This window comes from Arachis ipaensis, chromosome B5, assembly GCF_059453495.1.
Source record: "Arachis ipaensis isolate K30076 ecotype BB chromosome B5, ASM5945349v1, whole genome shotgun sequence".
Taxonomy (NCBI): domain Eukaryota; kingdom Viridiplantae; phylum Streptophyta; class Magnoliopsida; order Fabales; family Fabaceae; genus Arachis; species Arachis ipaensis.
The window spans coordinates 75,679,402-75,701,576 of record NC_142440.1 but is presented as its reverse complement, the minus strand read 5'-3'; the positions used below and the strand labels follow the sequence as shown (position 1 = coordinate 75,701,576).

The 22,175-nt window shown below is 37.5% G+C and overlaps 1 protein-coding gene and 1 non-coding gene across 2 annotated transcripts; both read right to left on the bottom strand.

Annotated features, from left to right (window-relative positions):
• Positions 1–1,172: 1,172 nt before the first annotated feature.
• On the bottom strand, positions 1,173–21,576 carry LOC148564659 (uncharacterized). The gene is made up of 4 exons (XM_088487070.1): positions 21,538–21,576; positions 21,331–21,438; positions 20,847–21,218; positions 1,173–1,211 (listed from the first exon to the last, which is right to left on the bottom strand). The coding sequence occupies exons 1-4, from the start codon at positions 21,574–21,576 to the stop codon at positions 1,173–1,175; spliced, it is 558 nt and encodes a 185-aa protein (XP_088343196.1).
• On the bottom strand, positions 6,039–6,146 carry LOC148564660 (small nucleolar RNA R71). Its single transcript, XR_015884329.1, has one exon. It is a non-coding gene; the product is annotated as a small nucleolar RNA R71 (small nucleolar RNA).
• Positions 21,577–22,175: the final 599 nt, after the last annotated feature.

Genomic DNA, 22,175 nt, shown 5'->3' with positions numbered 1-22,175 from the left:
GCCATCTTTGATTTTCGAATCCTTAATGCAAACCCTCATTGAAGTTCTCACTTCCTACAACATAGTTAGAACCAAACTCATAGCCAAAATGGTGAGAATTCATAGTGAAAAGAGAAAATAACACTACAAGAAAAAAGGCTTGTCGACACACTTTTTTCTTGCCACGCTTTTAAAGCGTGCCCAAAAGTGGTCTATGGCCATGCTTTTGCGAGGGTGGCCACTGATTTGTGATTTGGCCACACTTTTTTTGCCATGCTTAAAAAGCGTGGCCATAGAGGGAAATCGGCATGCTTTTACAAGGGTTCCCACTTATTTAAAATTTGGCCACGCTTTTTTACTGCCACACTTGAAAAGCGTGGCGATAAAGGGAAATCGGCACGCTTTTATGAGGGTGGCCAATGATTAAAAATTTGGCCACCTTTTTTTTGTCACGCTTAAAAAGTGTGGCCATAGAGGGAAACCGACACGCACTACAAGAAAATAGCTCTTTTGCCACGCTTTTAAAGCTTGGCGAAAAGCTGAAAAAAGCGTGGCGATAGCTTTTTGCCACGCTTTTTGAGCTACCACCACGCTTTTGAAAGGGTGACCTCTGAAAGGGTGGTGGTTGCTCTATCGCCACGCTTTTTTTTGCCACGCTTTTTTTACAAATTGCCACTTTTAAAAGCGTGGCTGCAAGTGGGAGTTATGGCCACGCTTTTAAAGCGTGGCAATAGAGCAGATATGGCCACGCTTTTACAAGCGTGGCAACAAGAGGAGGTATGGCCACGCTTTAAAAGCGTGGCGAAAAGATTAGATATGGCCATAAGCGTGGCAGTAGATAGAGATATGGCCATATGGCCATGCTTTTAAAGCGTGGCGAAAAAGATGGTCAGTAACCTAATTCCTTTTTAATCTTCATAAATAAAACCTTACATAAATTCATAGATAATTTTAAAATTTAGTCAATGACCAATAATCAAGTAATCCAACTTTTATAAAGTTGTCACCAAAATAAGTGTATGATCACAAAACAACATGCTCTAAATAACTCACCAAAATATGTGTGTGATCACATAACAACATGCACTAACAAAATACCAAAAATCAAAGTCATAACTACTTATGAATTCCTAATACATGAATTCGAATTTCTAATCAAAGTCTTCTTGTACTTCATCCCAAGATATAAAACTTCATGTATCATTGCGAGCTAAATTGTTTTGACCTGTGCCCTGCAAAATAAAAAACACAAATAAACAACTACAAATGAAAAATGGATGATGCAGTAAACTTCAGCCCACTAATTTTGCTAACAATCAGATTTGATATCAAACTTAATTTTTGTAACATAAAATCATTCTAACAATCATATTTAATTTTGCTACATATATCCACTAATATGCACAAAGATTCTCAAAATCTGCTTTAAATTTGATATCAAACTTATTAACAACAGCTTATTGTTCAATAAATAAATCTGATTTTAACCTTAGCATCAATGAAAATGTGATACAACATTCATGTTCCCTCAGCCAATGTTTGATATTCTATTGTTGAGCCAAGCCTAAACCTAAAAGAAACAAAACGATGGGTTCACTTATGAAAGTTGAGATAATTTATTAATGGGTCAATATCCAACCAAATTCACACGGGATATGAACACTGGGCCATTATTTTCACTAGTGAATCAGTAGGCGCGTTTTCTGAAAATTTCATATATAGCTTTAATTTCCAATGTTGTTCAAGTTAAGAAGGGAGGGAAAACTAGATGGATTTCAACCACAATCGACTTAGACAGCCACATCATAGTTCCAGAAATCAATTCATCAGAAATAAAATTTCCAGATAGATTCGTTGAAGACATATCAAACTACACAAAAACACCACTGGACATTACAAAGCCACTTTGGAAACTTCACTTGCTCAACATCAAAACCTGGCATAGACCCAACCCTGGCATACTTACCAACATTCTTCAAAAATTCTAACAAAATTAACTCTTTCTACCAGTCATAGTTATTCAAAATCATATTAGAACCTTGATGAGCGGATAATTTATACGCTTTTTGGCATTGTTTTTAGTATGTTTTTAGTAGGATCTAGTTACTTTTAGGGATGTTTTCATTAGTTTTTATGTTAAATTCACATTTCTGGACTTTACTATGAGTTTGTGTGTTTTTCTGTGATTTCAGGTATTTTCTGGCTGAAATTGAGGGACTTGAGCAAAAATCATATTCAGAGGTTGAAGAAGGACTGCTGATGTTGTTGGATTCTGACCTCCCTGCACTCAAAGTGGATTTTCTGGAGCTACAGAACTCAAAATGGCGCGCTTCCAATTGCGTTGGAAAGTAGACATCCAGGGCTTTCCAGCAATATATAATAGTCCATACTTTGGCCGAGTTTAGACGATGCAAAAGGGCGTTGAACGCCAGTTCTACACTGCAGTCTGGAGTTAAACGCCAGAAACACGTCACGAACCAGAGTTGAACGCCAGAAACACGTTACAACCTGGCGTTCAACTCCAGAAAGAGCCTCTGCACGTGTAACATTCAAGCTCAGCCCAAGCACACACCAAGTGGGCCCCGAAAGTAGATTTATGCATCAATTACTTACTTCTGTAAACCCTAGTAACTAGTTTAGTATAAATAGGACTTTTTACTATTGTATTAGACATCTTATGATCGGGGGATCATCTTTTGATCATTTTTAGATCTCTAGACCTCCATGGGAGGCTGGCCACTCGGCCATGCTTACCCTGTATTCACTTATGTATGTTTCAACGGTAGAGTTTCTGCACTCCATAGATTAAGGTGTGGAGCTCTGCTGTTCCCCATGAATTAATGCAAAGTACTACTGTTTTATATTCAATTCAACTTATTTCGTTTCTAAGATATTCATTCGCACTTCAACATGAATGTGATGAACGTGACAATCATCATCATTCCCTATGAACGCGTGCCTGACAACCACTTCCATTCTACCTTCGATTGAATGAGTATCTCTTGGATCTCTTAGTCAGAATCTTCGTGGTATAAGCTAGATTGATGGCGGCATTCATGAGAGTTCGGAAAGTCTAAACCTTGTCTGTGGTATTCCGAGTAGGACTCTGGGATTGAATGACTGTGACGAACTTCAAACTCGCGAGTGCTGGGCGTAGTGACAAACGCAAAAGGAGGGTGAATCCTATTCCAGTATGATCGAGAACCTCAGATGATTAGCCGTGCTGTGACAGAGCATTTGGACCATTTTCACAAGAGGATAGGATGCAGCCATTGACCACGGTGATACCTCCAGATGATTAGTCATGGAAAGGAGTAGGACTGATTGGATGAAGACAGCAGAAAAGCAGAAGTTCAGAGGGACGAAAGCATCTCTATACGTTTATCTGAAATTCTCACCAATGATATACATAAGTATTTCTATCTTTATTCTCTGTTTATTTATTATTATTTTCGAAAACTCAATAACCATTTGATATCCACCTGACTGAGATCTACAAGATGACCATAGCTTGCTTCATACCAACAATCTCCGTGGGATCGACCCTTACTCACGTAAGGTTTATTACTTGGACGACCCAGTGCACTTGCTAGTTAGTTGTATCGAAGTTGTGAATAAAAAAACGATTTATTAAGACGTGCGTACAGAGTTTTTGGCGCCGTTGCCTGAGATCACAATTTTGTGCACCAAGTTTTTGGTGCCGTTGCCAGGGATTGTTCGAGTTTGGACAACTGACGGTTCATCTTGTTGCTTAGATTGGGTAATTTTCTTCTTATTTTCAAAAAAAAAGTTTTCAAAAAAAAAATTTTTTTTTCAAAAATTTCTCATCTGTTTTCAAAAATTATTCTAAATTTTTTTAAGAATGAATTCTAGTGTTTCTTGAAGCATGTTGAAGCCTGACTGGCTGTAAAGCCATGTCTAAATTTATTTGGACTGGGGCTTCCAACCCAACATTATCAAGAGCAAGCCAGTTGTTGCTAATCCACCTGCTGTTGTTCCTGATCCACCTGATTTACATGCTAAAGCTTGACTGGCTATTAAGCCATGTCTAACCCTCAGATTGGAGCTTTAGACTAAGAGTGCAAGATTCCTGGAATTCATATTAAAAATTTTGGAATCCTTATTTTTCTTTTTCACATTAATTTTCGAAAAACCCAAAAAAAATCATAAAATCATAAAAATAAAAAATATCTTGTGTTTCTTGTTTGAGTCTTGAGTCACTTTCAAGTTTGGTGTCAATTGCATTTTTTTCTAAAAATACTTTGCATTTCATTCATCATGATCTTCAAGTTGTTCTTGGCCAGTCTTCTTGTTTGATCCTTATATTTTCTTGTTTTGAGTCTTTTCTTGTTTTTCATATGCATTCTTGCATTCATAGTGTCTATACATGAAAAATTTCTAAGTTTGGTGTCTTGCATGTTTTCTTTGCATTGAAAATTTTTCAAAAATATGTTCTTGATGTTCATCATAATCTTCAAAGTGTTCTTGGTGTTCATCTTGACATTCATAGCATTCTTGCATGCATTCATTGTTTTGATCCAAAACTTTCATGCATTGCATCATTTTCATGTTTTTCTCTTTCATCATTAAAAATTCAAAAATCAAAAAAAAATATCTTTCCTTTTTTCACTCATAAATTTCGAAAATTTGAGTTGACTTTTTCAAAACTTTTTAAAACTTAGTTGTTTCTTATGAGTCAAATCAAATTTTCAATTTAAAAATCTTATCTTTTTCAAAATCTTTTTCAAAAATCATATCTTTTTCACTTTTCTTATTTATTTTCAAAAATTTTTAAAATATTTTTCAAAAATCTTTTTCTTATCTTTATCTCCTAATTTTCGAAAATAACATCATCAATTAATGTTTTGATTCAAAAATTTCAAGTTTGTTACTTGCTTGCTAAGAAAGATTCAAACTTTAAGTTCTAGAATCATATCTTGTGATTTCTTGTGAATCAAGTCATTAATTGTGATTCTAAAAATCAAATCTTTTTCAAAAACTAATTTCAACCATATCTTTTCAAAAATATCTTCTTATCTTATCTTTTTCAAAAATTTTATTTTAAAATATCTTTTCTAACTTATTATCTTCTTATCTTTTCAAAAATTGATTTTCAAAATTTGTTTCAACTAACTAACTAACTTTTTGTTTGTTTCTTATCTTTTTCAAAACTACCTAACTAACTCTCTCTCTCTCTAATTTTCGAAAATATCTCCCTCTTTTTCAAAAATTCTTTTTAATTAACTAATTGTTTCAAAATTCAATTTTAATTTGTTTCTTCTTTTAATTTTCGAAAATCACTAACCATTTTTCAAAAATAATTTTCGAAAATCCTTCTCTCTCATCTCCTTCTGTTTATTTATTCATCTACTAACATCTCTCCCTCACTCACCAAAAATCCGAACCCTCTCTCTCTCTGAGTTCAGATTTTCTCTTCTTCTTTTCTTCTACTCACATAAGGGAGCCTCTATACCTAGGCAAAAAGGATCCCTATTATTATTATTTTTCTGTTCTCTCTTTTTCATATGAGCAGGAGCAAGGACAAGAACATTCTTATTGAAGCAGATCCAGAACCTGAAATGACTCTGAAGAGGAAACTAAGAGAAGCTAAATTACAACAATCCAGCAAGCACCTTTCAGAAATTTTCTAACAGGAAGAGGAGATGGCAGCCGAAAATAATAATAATACAAGGAGAATGCTTGGTGACTTTACTGCACCTAATTCTAATTTACATGGAAGAAGCATCTCCATCCCCACCATTGGAGCAAACAATTTTGAGCTGAAACCTCAATTAGTTTCTCTGATGCAACAGAACTGCAAGTTCCATGGACTTCCATCTGAAGATCCTTTTCAGTTCTTAACTGAATTCTTGCAGATCTGTGATACTATAAAGACTAATGGAGTAGATCCTGAAGTCTACAGGCTCATGCTTTTCCCTTTTACTGTGAGAGACAGAGCTAGAATATGGTTGGATTCTCAACCTAAGGATAGCCTGAACTCTTGGGATAAGCTGGTCAAGGCTTTCTTAGCCAAGTTCTTTCCTCCTCAAAAGCTGAGCAAGCTTAGAGTGGATGTTCAAACCTTCAGACAGAAAGAAGGTGAATCCCTTTATGAAGCTTGGGAGAGATACAAGCAACTGACCAAAAAGTGTCCTTCTGACATGCTTTCAGAATGGACCATCCTGGATATATTCTATGATGGTCTGTCTGAATTAGCTAAGATGTCATTGGATACTTCTGCAGGTGGATCCATTCACCTAAAGAAAATACCTGCAGAAGCTCAAGAACTCATTGACATGGTTGCTAAAAACCAGTTCATGTACACTTCTGAGAGGAATCCTGTGAGTAATGGGACGCCTCAGAAGAAGGGAGTTCTTGAAATTGATATTCTGAATGCCATATTGGCTCAGAATAAAATATTGACTCAGCAAGTCAATATGATTTCTCAGAGTCTGAATGGAATGCAAGCTGCATCCAACAGTACTCAAGAGGCATCTTCTGGAGAATAAGCTTATGATCCTGAGAACCCTGCAATAGCAGAGGTGAATTATATGGGTGAACCTTATGGAAACACCTATAACCACTCATGGAGAAATCATCCAAATCTCTCATGGAAGGATCAACAAAAGCCTCAACAAGGCTTTAATAATGGTGGAAGAAATAGGTTTAACAATAGTAAACCTTTTCCATCATCCACTCAGCAACAGACAGAGAACTCTGAACAAAATACCTCTAATTTAGCAAACTTAGTCTCTGATCTATCTAAGGCCACTGTAAGTTTCATGAATGAAACAAGGTCCTCCATTAGAAATTTGGAGACACAAGTGGGCCAGCTGAGTAAAAGGATCACTGAAATCCCTCCTAGTACTCTCCCAAGCAATACAGAAGAAAATCCAAAAGGAGAGTGCAAGGCCATTGATATAACCATCATGGCCGAATCCAAAGAGGAAGGGGAGGACGTGAATCCCAAGGAGGAAGACCTCCTGGGACGTCCAGTGATCAATAAGGAGTTTCCCTTTGAGGAACCAAAGGAATCTGAGGCTCATCTAGAGACCATAGAGAATGAAGAGTACTCCTCTTCTGAAGAGAATGAAGATGTCACTGAAGAACAAGTTGCCAAGTACCTTGGTGCAATCATGAAGCTGAATGCCAATTTATTTGGTAAAGAGACTTGGGGAGATGAACCTCCCTTGTTCACCAATGAACAAAATGCATTGGATCAACTGAGACTGCCCCAGAAGAAACAGGATCCTGGAAAGTTCCTGATACCTTGTACCATAGGCACCATGACCTTTGAGAAGGCTCTATGTGACCTGGGGTCAGGAATAAACCTCATGCCACTCTCTGTAATGGAGAAACTGGGAATCTTTGAGGTACAAGCTGCTAAAATCTCATTAGAGATGGTAGACAATTCCAAAAAATAGGCTTATGGACAAGTAGAGGACATATTAGTAAAGGTTGAAGGCCTTTACATCCCTGCTGATTTCATAATCCTAAATACTGGGAAGGATGAGGATGAATCCATCATCCTTGGAAGACCCTTCCTAGCCACAGCAAGAGCTGTGATTGATGTTAACAGAGGTGAACTAGTCCTTCAATTGAATGAGGACTCCCTTGAGTTTAAAACTCAAGGACATCCTTCTGTAAACATGAAAAAGAGGCACAGTAAGCTTCTCTCAAAACAGAGTCAACCAGAGCCCCCACAGTCAAACTCTAAGTTTGGTGTTGGGAGGCCACAACCAAATTCTAAGTTTGATGTTGGGGAGTCTCAACAATGCTCTAAACATCTGTGAGGCTCCATGAGAGCCCACTGTCAAGCTATTGACATTAAAGAAGCGCTTGTTGGGAGGCAACCCAATTTTTATTTAATTATATTTTTATTAGTTATATGTCCTTATAGGTTCATGATCATGTGGAGTCACAAAATAAATCAAAAAATTAAAAACAGAATCAAAAATAGCAGAAGAAAAATCACACCCTAGAGGAGGATCTTACTGGCGTTTAAACGCCAGTAAGGAGCATCTGGCTGGCGTTCAACGCCAGAACAGAGCATGGATCTGGCGTTGAACGCCAGAAACAAGCAGCATCCTGGCGTCCAGACGCCAGAAATGCACAGTAAAGAAGAGTTGGCGCTGAACGCCAGAAACAAGCATCTGGCTGGCGTTCAACGCCAGAAATATGCTGCATCTGGGCGTTGAACGCCCAGAACAAGCATCAGTTTGGCGTTTAAACGCCAGAATTGCATGCAAAGGCATTTTACATGCCTAATGGGTGCAGGGATGCAAATCCTTGACACCTCAGGATCTGTGGACCCCACAGGATCAACTCAGCATCTGTGGACCCCACAGGATCCCCACCTACCTCCACTCACTCTCTTCCCTATCACTACTTCACCACTCACATCCATCCACTCTTCCCCATAAACCTACCTCATAAACTCCACCTACCTTCAAAATTCAAAATCAATTTCCCATCCAAACCCACCCTATATGGCCGAAATTAACCCCCCCTCCCTATATAAAGCCCTCCATTCTTCCTCATTTTCACACAACACAGCCCTCTCTTCTCTTCTTGGCCGAATACACCTTTCCCTCCTCTCCTCCATATTTTCTTCTTCTTCTTCATCTATTCTTTCTTCTCTTGCTCGAGGGCAAGCAATATTCTAAGTTTGGTGTGGTAAAAGCATAAGCTTTTTGTTTTTCCATTACCATTGATGGCACCCAAGACCGGAGAATCCTCTAGAAAAGGGAAAGGGAAGACAAAAGCTTCCACCTCCGAGTCATGGGAGATGGAAAGATTCATCTCCAAAGCTCATCAAGACCACTTCTATGATGTTGTGGCCAAGAAGAAGGTGATCCCCGAGGTCCCTTTCAAACTCAAGAGAAATGAGTATCCAGAGATCCAACATGAGATCCATAGAAGAGGTTGGGAAGTTCTGACAAACCCCATCTAACAAGTCGGAATTCTAATGGTTCAAGAGTTCTATGCTAATGTATGGATCACAAGGAACCATGATCAAAGTAAGAACCCGAACCCAAAGAATTATCTCACCATGGTTCGGGGGAATTACTTAGATTTTAGTCCGGAAAATGTAAGGTTGGCGTTCAACTTGCCAATGATGGAAGAGAACGCACGCCCCTACACAAGGAGAGTCAACTTTGATCAAAGGTTGGACCAAGTCCTCATGGACATATGTGTGGAAGGAGCTCAATGGAAGATTGACTCAAAAGGCAAACCGGTTCAACTGAGAAGATTGGACCTTAAGCCTGTAGCTAGAGGATGGTTGGAGTTCATTCAACGCTCAATCATTCCCACTAGCAACCGGTCTGAAGTTACTATAGACCGGGCCATCATGATCCATAGCATCATGATTGGAGAAGAGGTGGAGGCATTTTGATGAGCAGATTTTTGACGGTTTAGAATTTCACAAATGAATTCTCGTTGCAAGTATAGTTTCTAAACCAACAATAATCTTTTCATACAAAAGATTGTTTGTCATAAGTAACAAACCCCTAAAATTAATAACCGAAGTATTCAAACCTCGGGTCGTTCTCCCTAGGAATTGTAATGAAGTGTTTTGTTATTGGTTGTGAGTTATTTTTGGGGTTTTAATAAGAAATATGAAAAATAAATGGCAAGAAAGTAAACTAAGGCCTAAAAAGGTCTTGGCAAGGGTTGGTGGTCAAGGATCTCTATCCTAATCACTGACCACAATATGAGAATTGGCAAGGATTAATCTCATTAAATCATCCTCTAACTAGTAGTAAAGGAAAGTCAAATGAGCTATATCAATCCTAGTCCATAAGTCCTAACTCTCCACTAATTCAATTAGTGAGAACTAGAGTCAATGGATCCCAATCATCAATTACTTGGACATTAGTAACTCAAGAGTTCCTAAGTTACCTTTCCAAGCCAAGAACATAAAACTCTACTCTAAAATCCAACCAAGCATTTCATCAAACACTTGGAAGGTATAAAAGGAAAGCATAGTAAATCAACAACAAGAACAAAATCTAACAGCAATTATTGCAAAGAATTAACAACAACAATTAAAGAAAACAAGATCTACATGAATTACCTCCTATAGAATTGAAAGAAAATGAAAGGAACAATAGTAGATCTACAACAAAACATAAGAACAACATAAAGGAAATTACAACAAAAGAATGGAAGAAGAATGAATGTAACAACAAAAAATTGAGAGGTAGAAGGAGATGAAAGCATGAATTAAAATCTAGATCTAAGATTATTGAACTAAACCTAATCCTAATTCTAGAGAGAAGTGAGAGCTTCTCTCTCTAGAAACTAACTCTCACTAATCCTAATGAGTGTGTATGATTGGAATCCCCCTTTGCTCTTCAATCCTTGGCTTTAAATAGCAGTTTAGGCGCCAAAGTTGGTTGAGATTGGCCCCACAACCCTTCAGGATTCGTTGGCCACGTTTTCATTAAAAAATCATAAACCAGCACCGACGCGTACGCGCACAGCACGCGTACGCGTCCATGGGGTGATTCGCAGGTGCGTGCAAGCGCCAGGTGCGCGCGCGCGTCCATGGGCGAGTTCAACTTCTTTGACTTTTCATGATTTCTCCACTTTGCATGCTTTCCTCTTCACTCCTTTGATCCATTCCTAGCCTTTTCAATCTGAAATCACTAACAAACACATCAAGGCATATAATGGAATCAAAGGGAGATTAAAACCATCAAATTAAGGGTCTAAAAGCATGTTTTCACATCTAAGCACAAATAGGGAGACAATCATAAAACCATGCTATTTCATTGAATAAATGTGGGTAAAAAGTGATAAAATCTCTTAAAATCAATACAAGATAAACCGTCAAAACGGGGTTTATCAACCTCCCCACACTTAAACCAAGCATGTCCTCATGCTTAAACCAAGAATGAAGTAAGGGTATGGCATTTATTTAATGGAAACTAACTAATTGCAATCTACCTATATGCAACTATCTACATGAATGCAATTGCTTGGTCAAAATAAATAAATTCCCAAGAAGCGTATATGCACAAGGGCTAAGGACTAGCAAGTCTAATCCACAATTGAATTGAGTTATTAAATATTTTTACAAACTTGCATGAAGAGATGATCATAGGTGAAAACATGTAATTGAGCATCAAACCCTCACCGGATGTATTTGCACTCTATTCGCTCAAGTGTTTAGGGTTGATTCTCTCAATTCTCTCCTAATCATGCTTTCCAAGATTTGTTTTTCATCTAACAATCAACAAATATTTCATGCATGCATACATATATCATGAGGTCTTTTCTTTGGTTGTAATGGGGCTAGGGTCAAGGTAGGATGCATATTTGGTCAAGTGGACTTGAAATTTGAATCTTTGATTAACCTAGACTTCCCACCTAACCTATGACAACCTATGCAATTTAATTTCTAACCTAACTACCCATTCTACTCACTTTTTCACATACTCATGCATCTCTTTTCATTTCACAACACTTATGCATTGATTTTATTGAGCTATACTTTGATTTGGGGCATTTTGTCCCCTTTTTATTTCTTTCTTTTTTTCTTCTTTTGTTTTTTTTTTCTTTTTCTAAATTTTTTTTCTTTTCCATATTATTTTTTTTCTTTTCTTTTTTTTTCTTTTCTTCTTTTGTTTTTTTCTCATTCTTTTCTTTTTTATACGAGAACATCAATGCATAAGGTTTTACATTTGATCAATACATGAGTATGTACCCAATTCCCAATATTTTCAATAACAATACAAAACTATCCTTTTATTCACCCAATGTCCCAAGGTTCCCACACTTGAATGATACTCACACACACTAGCCTAAGCTAATCAAAGATTCAAATTAAGGACATTTATTGTTTTTCGCTTTAAGGCTAGTAATGTGCTAAATTAAAGAATAAGGGGTTAAGCGTAGGCTCAAATTTGGCTAACAAAGGAAGATAAAAGGTAAGGCCATTTGGGTAAGTGAGCTAATGAAATGAAGGCCTCAATCATATAAATGCATGAATACACAAAATAATGGACATAAAGAATCAAACAAATCAAGGATTACAATCATAGAAAGAGAATAATGCACACAAGAAGGAAAAATAAATGGTTATAAGATGTAACCACACCATTAGGCTCAAATCTCATTTGCTTGTGTTCTTAGCTCAAAAACATGATCCACAATATATATAATTCAAGCAAGTTCTATGAAAGGTTTTCACTCAAATCAATTGAGATGCCCTATAGATAGAAATCTTGAAAAATTCTCATTATTTTGACTAAGCTTATTGTGTATACATATGAAAAAATAGAAAATGCAAGTAAAAATCCTAAAATCCTAGAATGAAATGCAAAAGTATTGGAATTATAAATTTGTCACCCAAGATCGCCGATCGGTCGGACGACCTCCCCACACTTAAAAGTTTGCACCATCCTCGGTGCACTCAAAGATGAGCAAGGGGGTACGGCGACTCTCCGGATTGCTATGTGTTCTTAGTCTTGCTTCCGTTATTGCTTGTGGTGCATTCGTCATGAAAGACAAAAATATAACACCATAAGTTGAGAAGATATAAAAGCAAGGAAGCATATATTGTTGGAATGAGGTAAGAATCACTAGGAATGAGTGAGTGAATTAGTGTGACATTAATGACAAATAGGTGTGTGAATTCTAAATTAGGCGCCTTTTAGAACACACATTAGCCTAAAAGTTATGTCACAAAAGAAGCATGCACATCATTTACCCTAGTGTGCTTGAGATGCTTTGAGTAAACTTGTAAGGTAAAACAAGTATTAGAGAAGCATGAAAGCATTCAAGTCAAACACATATGGATGCATATGATCATAAAATATAATGCATTAAGGTAAATGCACAACATCATCCATCAAGAGGTTGCCTAATTAAGGAAAAGGATTCAAATTACATGGTGGCCAAATCATGCAATTCAAGAAGAGTTACAAACTCGAAGGTAATTCTCATGACTTTGTATTTTCAAAAGGTATGCATGAAAAACTCAAAACCAAGTAGCAAAATATAACCTCAATCATAGAATCCAACAAAGATTATCTAAAAACATTCATGCTAAAATAGCATTTAGGCAAAAAGGGATATAGCAATGTATAGTAAACAAAGTCAATACTCCAACACTTATGATGAAAAGAGAGAAAATAAAATGAAAACTAAACTAAAACTAACTAATCAACTAACTAACTAACTAATTAACTAACTAACTAACTAACAACCAAACTAAAATAAATGGTTATCGATGGTGTTTGGAAGTGTTGGATGAGGGGTAGGAGAAGGGAAGAAAAAAGGAGAAGGAAAGAATTGGAAAGAGGAGAAGAAAAGAAGTGGATGGGAGAAAGGGTATCCACGCGTACGCACGCATGGCGCGCGCGCGTCGTTGGCTTATTTTAAGAGTGGCGCGTACGCGTCATGTGTGCGTGTACGCAAGTGGGGTTTGTGCCAGAGGCACAACGTTGGCGCGGCGCAGGCACAACTCTCTGGAAAATGTATGGAGGTTGGAACTTCTCAATCCACGCGTACGCACGCATGGCGCGCGCGCGTGGATGGTCGAAAATGCTGGAAGTGCGCGTACGCGCCATGTACGCGTACGCGTGGATGGGGCTCTGTTTTTCAAAATTTTTTTCTATGTTTTTGCACCAATCCAAGCATTCCAAACCTCCAAACAGCTACCAAAACACCATAAAACCTTATTTAACATACTTAAACTACCAAACATACTCAACTAACTAAACAAAACATGAAATTAAACTAATTCTACCAATATATACAAAAGAGAAAATAAAAGGATTTTACCATGGTGGGGTGTCTCCCACCTAGCACTTTTGTTTATTGTCCTTAAGTTGGACTTATGGGGAGCTCCTCATCAAGGTGGCTTGTGCTTGAATCCATCCTTGAACATCCACCAATGCTTGGACTTCCATTGTGCTTCATCATTCAAAGTTAATAACTTCAAGCTTTGATGGAGTTCTTCACAAACCGTAGGCTCCCAAAGTTGGTTTTCCTTGTGCGATCCGGGATCCCACACTTTGTTTTCACACCCGTCCTTGAGTTGATCATGGTGATTTCCTCCGGGTGGCAAGAGAGATGAATTCTCATGAAGGCACCAAACTATCCTCCTAGACTCATCTAGGTGAGCACTACTCCAACCTTTATATCTCATGTTTGATGCATCAACCATAATGAGCCTTGATTTGCAACGCCAACCACGAAACATCTTTCTTTTACGCTTCATCCCACAAAGCATCCTAAGTTGGCCATCCGTTTCAAGTAAACCATATTCAAGTGGGATAATAAAGCTAATAGAAATGAGTTTCAACCACTCAAATGAAGGTGTAGATGGCAACCTAGGCAAAGGTGATTCCAAAGGTCTTGATAAAACGTATTCAATTCCCATCCTCCTTTTTCTAAGGACTTCCACCTCTTCACAAGATCTCTTACTTTCAATCCTTTGTTCAACAATTTTATCTAAACCTTTTCCCTTACTCAAATCACAAATGGGAGGACGAGAGAGATTTACCTCCATATTGCTATCAAATCCAATGGGGGAAAGTTCTTCATGTTCAAAGGATTCTTCACCACTAAGACTTGATGCTTGATCTCCATCACCAAGGGAACTCAATGCTTGCTCTATCCCATCCAATTCTTCATAAGGAATATGCCTTGGAAGGTGTGCACTTTCCTCGCTAGCATCAATTTCAATCATCTTGGAGGGGTTTTCTTCAACTCTATGTTCCCATGGAGGCTCCGCATCTCCTAAGTCTTCTACCACTTCTTCCTTGTCTTCAACAATTAAAGCTTCCTCCAATTGTTCCAATACAAAGCAACTTCCCTCATTTTCCACCGGAGTTTCCAATCTCTCCTTCATGCTATGTTCTTCATTTGATTCTCCACATGTAGCCATGGGAGTTCCTTGAGTGTTCAAGCATTGGGAGGCTAATCGATTTGTTACCGCATCCAAGGCGGTCATGAAATTTTGCACATCCCTCTTCATCTCTTCTTGCCCTTGAACAAGAACACCAAGGGTTTCATCCATTAGAGATTGGGGTGGGTGGAAGGGTTCATCATTTTGGGAAAAGGGTTCATAATAGGAAGGTGGTTCTTCTTGGTAGAATTGTGGTAGTTCTATGTTTTCCATTCTTTCCACTTGTTGCACAACACACTCCATGGTTGCTTGAAATTGATCCAATGCTTCCTTGAGATGATCCCTTGACTCTTGTTCCTCTTGGATAATATGATTAGGATCATGTGGCTCTTGGATTGAAGGACATGAGTATTCTTCCATGGGAGGTTGTGGTGGAAAGTAGTATTCATCTTGTGGTTAAAAATTTTCATATATTGGAGGTGGTTCATCTTGGTAATAATGTGGAGGAGGTGGCTCTTGAAAATATTGATGTTGGAATGGTGGTGGCTCTATATGTGGTTCATATGGCTCATATGGTTGTTGGTAGGATGGGTATGTATTAGGGTCATATGAAGGTGGTTGGTAAGAAGGGGCTTGTGAGTATGGTTGAAATTTATGTTGAGGGTATGGTTCATAGGCATATGATGGTGGTTCTTGAAAGTCACAAGGTGATTCACCATAGCCATTGGATTGGTATGCATCATAGAATGGCTCTTCTTCATAGTGCATTGGTGGAGGTTGTTGCCATGAAGATTGATCATATGCATATGGCTCCTTCCACCTTTGGTCATCCCATTCTTGATACACATCTTCATTATAGTCCTCATTTTCTACAACATGTTGATAACCAAACTCATAGCCAAGGTGAGAATTCATGATAGCAAGAAGAAAATGAAAACAAAATCAAATAAGAAGCAAGAAAATGATAACAAAATGATAAGAAAATGATAACAAAATGTTGATAGCAAGAGCTAACAAAAGCAAACATATTCACACTATTCACATATATACAATAACCAATAACATAACACCATTGCAATTCCCCGGCAACGGCGCCATTTTGATGAGCAGATTTTTGACGATTTAGAATTTCACAAATGAATTCTCGTTGCAAGTATAGTTTCTAAACCAACAATAATCTTTTCATACAAAAGATTGTTTGTCATAAGTAACAAACCCCTAAAATTAATAACCGAAGTATTCAAACCTCGGGTCGTTCTCCCTAGGAATTGTAATGAAGTGTTTTGTTATTGGTTGTGAGTTATTTTTGGGGTTTTAATAAGAAACGTGAAAAATAAATGGCAAGAAAGTAAACTAAGGCCTAAAAAGGTCTTGGCAAGGGTTGGTGGTCAAGGATCTCTATCCTAATCACTGACCACAATATGAGAATTGGCAAGGATTAATCTCATTAAATCATCCTCTAACTAGTAGTAAAGGAAAGTCAAATGAGCTATATCAATCCTAGTCCATAAGTCCTAACTCTCCACTAATTCAATTAGTGAGAACTAGAGTCAATGGATCCCAATCATCAATTACTTGGACATTAGTAACTCAAGAGTTCCTAAGTTACCTTTCCAAGCCAAGAACATAAAACTCTACTCTAAAATCCAACCAAGCATTTCATCAAACACTTGGAAGGCATAAAAGGAAAGCATAGTAAATCAACAACAAGAACAAAATCTAACAGCAATTATTGCAAAGAATTAACAACAACAATTAAAGGAAACAAGATCTACATGAATTACCTCCTATAGAATTGAAAGAAAATGGAAGGAACAATAGTAGATCTACAACAAAACATAAGAACAACATAAAGGAAATTACAACAAAAGAATGGAAGAAGAATGAATGTAACAACAAAAAATTGAGAGGTAGAAGGAGATGAAAGCATGAATTAAAATCTAGATCTAAGATTATTGAACTAAACCTAATCCTAATTCTAGAGAGAAGTGAGAGCTTCTCTCTCTAGAAACTAACTCTCACTAATCCTAATGAGTGTGTATGATTGGAATCCCCCTTTGCTCTTCAATCCTTGGCTTTAAATAGCAGTTTAGGCGCCAAAGTTGGTTGAGATTGGCCCCACAACCCTTCAGAATTCGTTGGCCACGTTTTCATTAAAAAATCATAAACCAGCACCGACGCGTACGCGCACAGCACGCGTACGCGTCCATGGGGTGATTCGCAGGTGCGTGCAAGCGCCAGGTGCGCGCGCGCGTCCATGGGCGAGTTCAACTTCTTTGACTTTTCATGATTTCTCCACTTTGCATGCTTTTCTCTTCACTCCTTTGATCCATTCCTAACCTTTTCAATCTGAAATCACTAACAAACACATCAAGGCATCTAATGGAATCAAAGGGAGATTAAAACCATCAAATTAAGGGTCTAAAAGCATGTTTTCACATCTAAGAACAAATAGGGAGACAATCACAAAACCATGCTATTTCATTGAATAAATATGGGTAAAAGGTGATAAAATCTCTTAAAATCAATACAAGATAAACCATCAAAACGGGGTTTATCAGAGGTTCATGAGATTATACCTCAAGAACTCTACAAGGTGGCTAACAAGTCCTCCACTATGGCAAGGTTAGCTTTTCCTCACCTCATTTGCCATCTATGCAATTCGGCTGGAATTGACATAGAAGGAGACATTCCCATTGAGGAAGAGAAGCCCATCACTAAGAAAAGGATGGAGCAAACAAGAGAGCCCATTCATGGAGCTCAAGAGACGCATAAAGCTCATCACCATGAGATTCCGGAGATGCCTAAAATGCATTTTCCTCCACAAAACTATTGGAAGCAAATCAACACCTCCCTAGGAGAATTAAGTTCCAACATGGGACAATTAAGGGTGGAACATCAAGAGCACTCCATCATCCTTCATGAAATTAGAGAAGATCAAAAAGCAATGAGGGAGGAGCAACAAAGACAAGGAAGAGACATAAAAGAGCTCAAAGAAATCATTGGTTCCTCAAGAAGGAAACGCCACCATCACTAAGGTGGATTCATTCCTTGTTCTTACATTCTTTGTTTTTCGTTTTTTTTATGTTAAGTGCTTATCCATGTTTGTGTCTTATTACATGATCATTAGTATTTAGTAACTATGTCTTAAAGTTATGAATGTCCTATGAATCCATCACCTCTCTTAAATAAAAAAATGTTTTAATTCAAAAGAACAAGAAGTACATGAGTTTCGAATTTATCCTTGAACTTAGTTTAATTATATTGATGTGGTGACCATACTTTTTGTTTTCTGAATGAATGCTTGAACAGTGCATATGTCTTTTGAAGTTGTTGTTTAAGAATGTTAAATATGTTGGCTCTTGAAAGAATGATGACGAGGAGACATGTTATTTGATAATCTGAAAAATCATAAAAATGATTCTTGAAGCAAGAAAAAGCAGCAAAGAACAAAGCTTGCAGAAAAAAAAAATAGCGAAAAAAATACAAAGAAAAAGAAAAAGCAAGCAGAAAAAGCCAAAGCTCTTAAAACCAAAAGGCAAGAGCAAAAAGCCAATAGCCCTTAAAACCAAAAGGCAAGGGCAAATAAAAAGGATCCCAAGGCTTTGAGCATCAGTAGATAGGAGGGCCTAAAGGAATAAAATCCTGGCCTAAGCGGCTAAAACAAGTTGTCCCTAACCATGTGCTTGTGGCGTGAAGGTGTCAAGTAAAAACTTGAGACTGAGCGGTTAAAGTCAAGGTCCAAAGCAAAAGAAGAGTGTGCTTAAGAACCCTGGACACCTCTAATTGGGGACTTTAGCAAAGCTGAGTCACAATCTGAAAAGGTTCACCCAATTATGTGTTTGTGGCATTTATGTATCCGGTGGTAATACTGGAAAACAAAGTGCTTAGGACCACGGCCAAGACTCATAAAGTAGCTGTGTTCAAGAATCAAAATACTGAACTAGGAGAATCAATAACACTATCTGAACTCTGAGTTCCGAATAGATGCCAATCATTCTGAACCTCAATGGATAAAGTGAGATGCCAAAACTATTCAAGAGGCAAAAAGCTACAAGTCCCGCTCATCTGATTGGAGCTATGTTTCATTGATAGTTTGGAATTTAGAGTATATTCTCTTCTTTTTATCCTATTTGATTTTTAGTTGCTTGAGGACAAGCAACAATTTAAGTTTGGTGTTGTGATGAGCGGATAATTTATACGCTTTTTGGCATTGTTTTTAGTATGTTTTTAGTAGGATCTAGTTACTTTTAGGGATGTTTTCATTAGTTTTTATGTTAAATTCACATTTCTGGACTTTACTATGAGTTTGTGTATTTTTCTATGATTTCAGGAATTTTCTGGCTGAAATTGAGGGACTTGAGCAAAAATCAGATTCAGAGGTTGAAGAAGGAATGCTGATGCTGTTGGATTCTGACCTCCCTGCACTCAAAGTGTATTTTCTGGAGCTACAGAACTCAAAATGGCGCGCTTCCAATTGCGTTGGAAAGTAGACATCCAAGGCTTTCCAGCAATATATAATAGTCCATACTTTGGCCGAGTTTAGATGATGCAAAAGGGCGTTGAACGCCAGTTCTATGTTGCAGTCTGGAGTTAAACGCCAGAAACACGTCACGAACCAGAGTTGAACGCCAGAAACACGTTACAACCTGGCGTTCAACTCCAGAAAGAGCCTCTTCACGTGTAACATTCAAGCTCAGCCCAAGCACACACCAAGTGGGCCCCGGAAGTGGATTTATGCATCAATTACTTACTTCTGTAAACCCTAGTAACTAGTTTAGTATAAATAGGACTTTTTACTATTGTATTAGACATCTTATGATCGGGGGATCATCTTTTGATCATTTTTAGATCTCTAGACCTCCATGGGAGGCTGGCCACTCGGCCATGCTTACCCTGTATTCACTTATGTATGTTTCAACGGTAGAGTTTCTGCACTCCATAGATTAAGGTGTGGAGCTCTGCTGTTCCCCATGAATTAATGCAAAGTACTACTGTTTTATATTCAATTCAACTTATTTCATTTCTAAGATATTCATTCGCACTTCAACATGAATGTGATGAACGTGACAATCATCATCATTCCCTATGAACGCGTGCCTGACAACCACTTCCGTTCTACCTTCGATTGAATGAATATCTCTTGGATCTCTTAGTCAGAATCTTCGTGGTATAAGCTAGATTGATGGCGGCATTCATGAGAGTCCGGAAAGTCTAAACCTTGTCTGTGGTATTCCGAGTAGGACTCTGGAATTGAATGACTGTGACGAACTTCAAACTCGCGAGTGCTGGGCGTAGTGACAGACCCAAAAGGAGGGTGAATCCTATTCCAGTATGATCGAGAACCTCAGATGATTAGCCGTGCTGTGACAGAGCATTTGGACCATTTTCACAAGAGGATAGGATGCAACCATTGACCACGGTGATGCCTCCAGATGATTAGCCATGGAAAGGAGTAGGACTGATTGGATGAAGACAGCAGAAAAGCAGAAGTTCAGAGGGACGAAAGCATCTCTATACGTTTATCTGAAATTCTCACCAATGATATACATAAGTATTTCTATCTTTATTCTCTGTTTATTTATTATTATTTTCAAAAACTCCATAACCATTTGATATCCGCCTGACTGAGATCTACAAGATGACCATAGCTTGCTTCATACCAACAATCTCTGTGGGATCGACCCTTACTCACGTAAGGTTTATTACTTGGACGACCCAGTGCACTTGCTGGTTAGTTGTATCGAAGTTGTGAATAAAAAAACGATTTATTAAGACGTGCGTACAGAGTTTTTGGCACCGTTGCCTGAGATCACAATTTCGTGCACCAAACCTTCCAAGTTTGAATTCAGCAACAACAAACAAAATTGAAGACCTTGGTTATATTCCAACATTTTTATTAATAAAAATATTATAATTTTAGCTAAGAATAGGACAGTGACCATTGTTTTTTTTTTCTTTTTATTAGTATCTCTATGACAATAAAATGGAAAAGATTACTTACATCATCTTTGTGTGGAATGTGAGTTGATTCAGAGGAGCGGGGAGTATTTCTTGCTCTACTACTTGAGGTATCCAAAGGAGAATCTTGAGCAACTTGAACTAAGGATGCTACCTCTTCATCGCTCATTCCAAGGTTGAGTTGGTGCACCAATACCTTTAATAAACCACATACACCATCCATTTTCTTCTCTAATGATGAGACCTTAGCGTTATATTCAACTTTTATATGGCGAATCTCCTCATCCTTTTTAAGAGAGCTTCTTGTAATCGAAGCCCCATAACAACGAACTCGACCTGGTTGGTCCTTTCCTAACACTCCTACAAATGCATCCTCTTTATTTTCTCCTGCTTCTAAGGGGTTCTGAAGTTCAATCTATCAAAAAGCAACAACCAATAAAATACAAAGTCACATTAACTCAATTTAGATAGAAATCACATCAGAATTTATATTGTACATATCCAAAATACAAATACAAACAACTCACAATTGTGGCTTGTGTTTTAACATCAATTTCTTTTCTTTTTTTACTTGTGCGAGTTGCTATGAAAACTTCAGCCCTTGATGGTTTTTCACTGTTCTCTTTAGAGTCGCGCTAGAGTACATAGAGAAAAGTTTACATGAAGCATACTAGCTAGGCAACTACACCATGAATATATATAAAAGAGAAATCACAAAGAATAAGTTATATTACCAGCTGCTTACGTAGTATTCCAAAATTTGTGGATCCCATTCAATGAGGACATGTTTGTGTTGACCTATTTTCAGTATTCTTAGCAAAGATAGCCTAAATATAAACATGAAGAAGAGAGATTATTATTCTTACAAGATATCATGTCAAATTTCTTCAAAACACCTAAGTTTAGGAACATGAAGAATCAATGATAGTATGCTTGATGGTATAGGAAGAAATAAAAGGCAATATTACCTTGATGGCCGGAAGACTCCAATACCGAATTAGTATGCGAAATTGAACCTCGAGAATCTCTAATGGTCGGTTCTTTATCATTTCTTTCTTTGTGTTGTACTTCACGAAATGCTCTTTTTTAATTCTCTCTTATATTTTTTTTATTTTCTCTACTGCTACTAAAATCCACTCATCTTGCTGTGCTATTTATACTCCTGTACTCCAAAGTCCTAACCCATAATTTTGTTTTCAATTTTCATAAACTTTAATACAATTTAAATAATTGTGGTAACACCAATTGAAAAACATGAATAAACTTATATTTCTTTTATACAAAAAGTGGTTGCTAGTTAATGCAAAGTATAAAGAGGGTTGATGTGAATGTGAAGAAATAAAAAAGGGAAAATGGAAGCAAGTGTTGGGAG

What these genes read in the sequence shown, in the direction of transcription:
- LOC148564659 (XM_088487070.1), bottom strand. Translation starts at nt 21,576, where the DNA reads ATGGGATCCACAAATTTTGGAATACTACGTAAGCAGCTG. An exon ending in GAATACTACGTAAGCAGCTG is followed by an intron (nt 21,439 to 21,537) that starts GTAATATAACTT and finishes TATGTACTCTAG; the next exon opens with CGCGACTCTAAAGAGAACAG. An exon ending in TTAAAACACAAGCCACAATT is followed by an intron (nt 21,219 to 21,330) that starts GTGAGTTGTTTG and finishes GCTTTTTGATAG; the next exon opens with ATTGAACTTCAGAACCCCTT.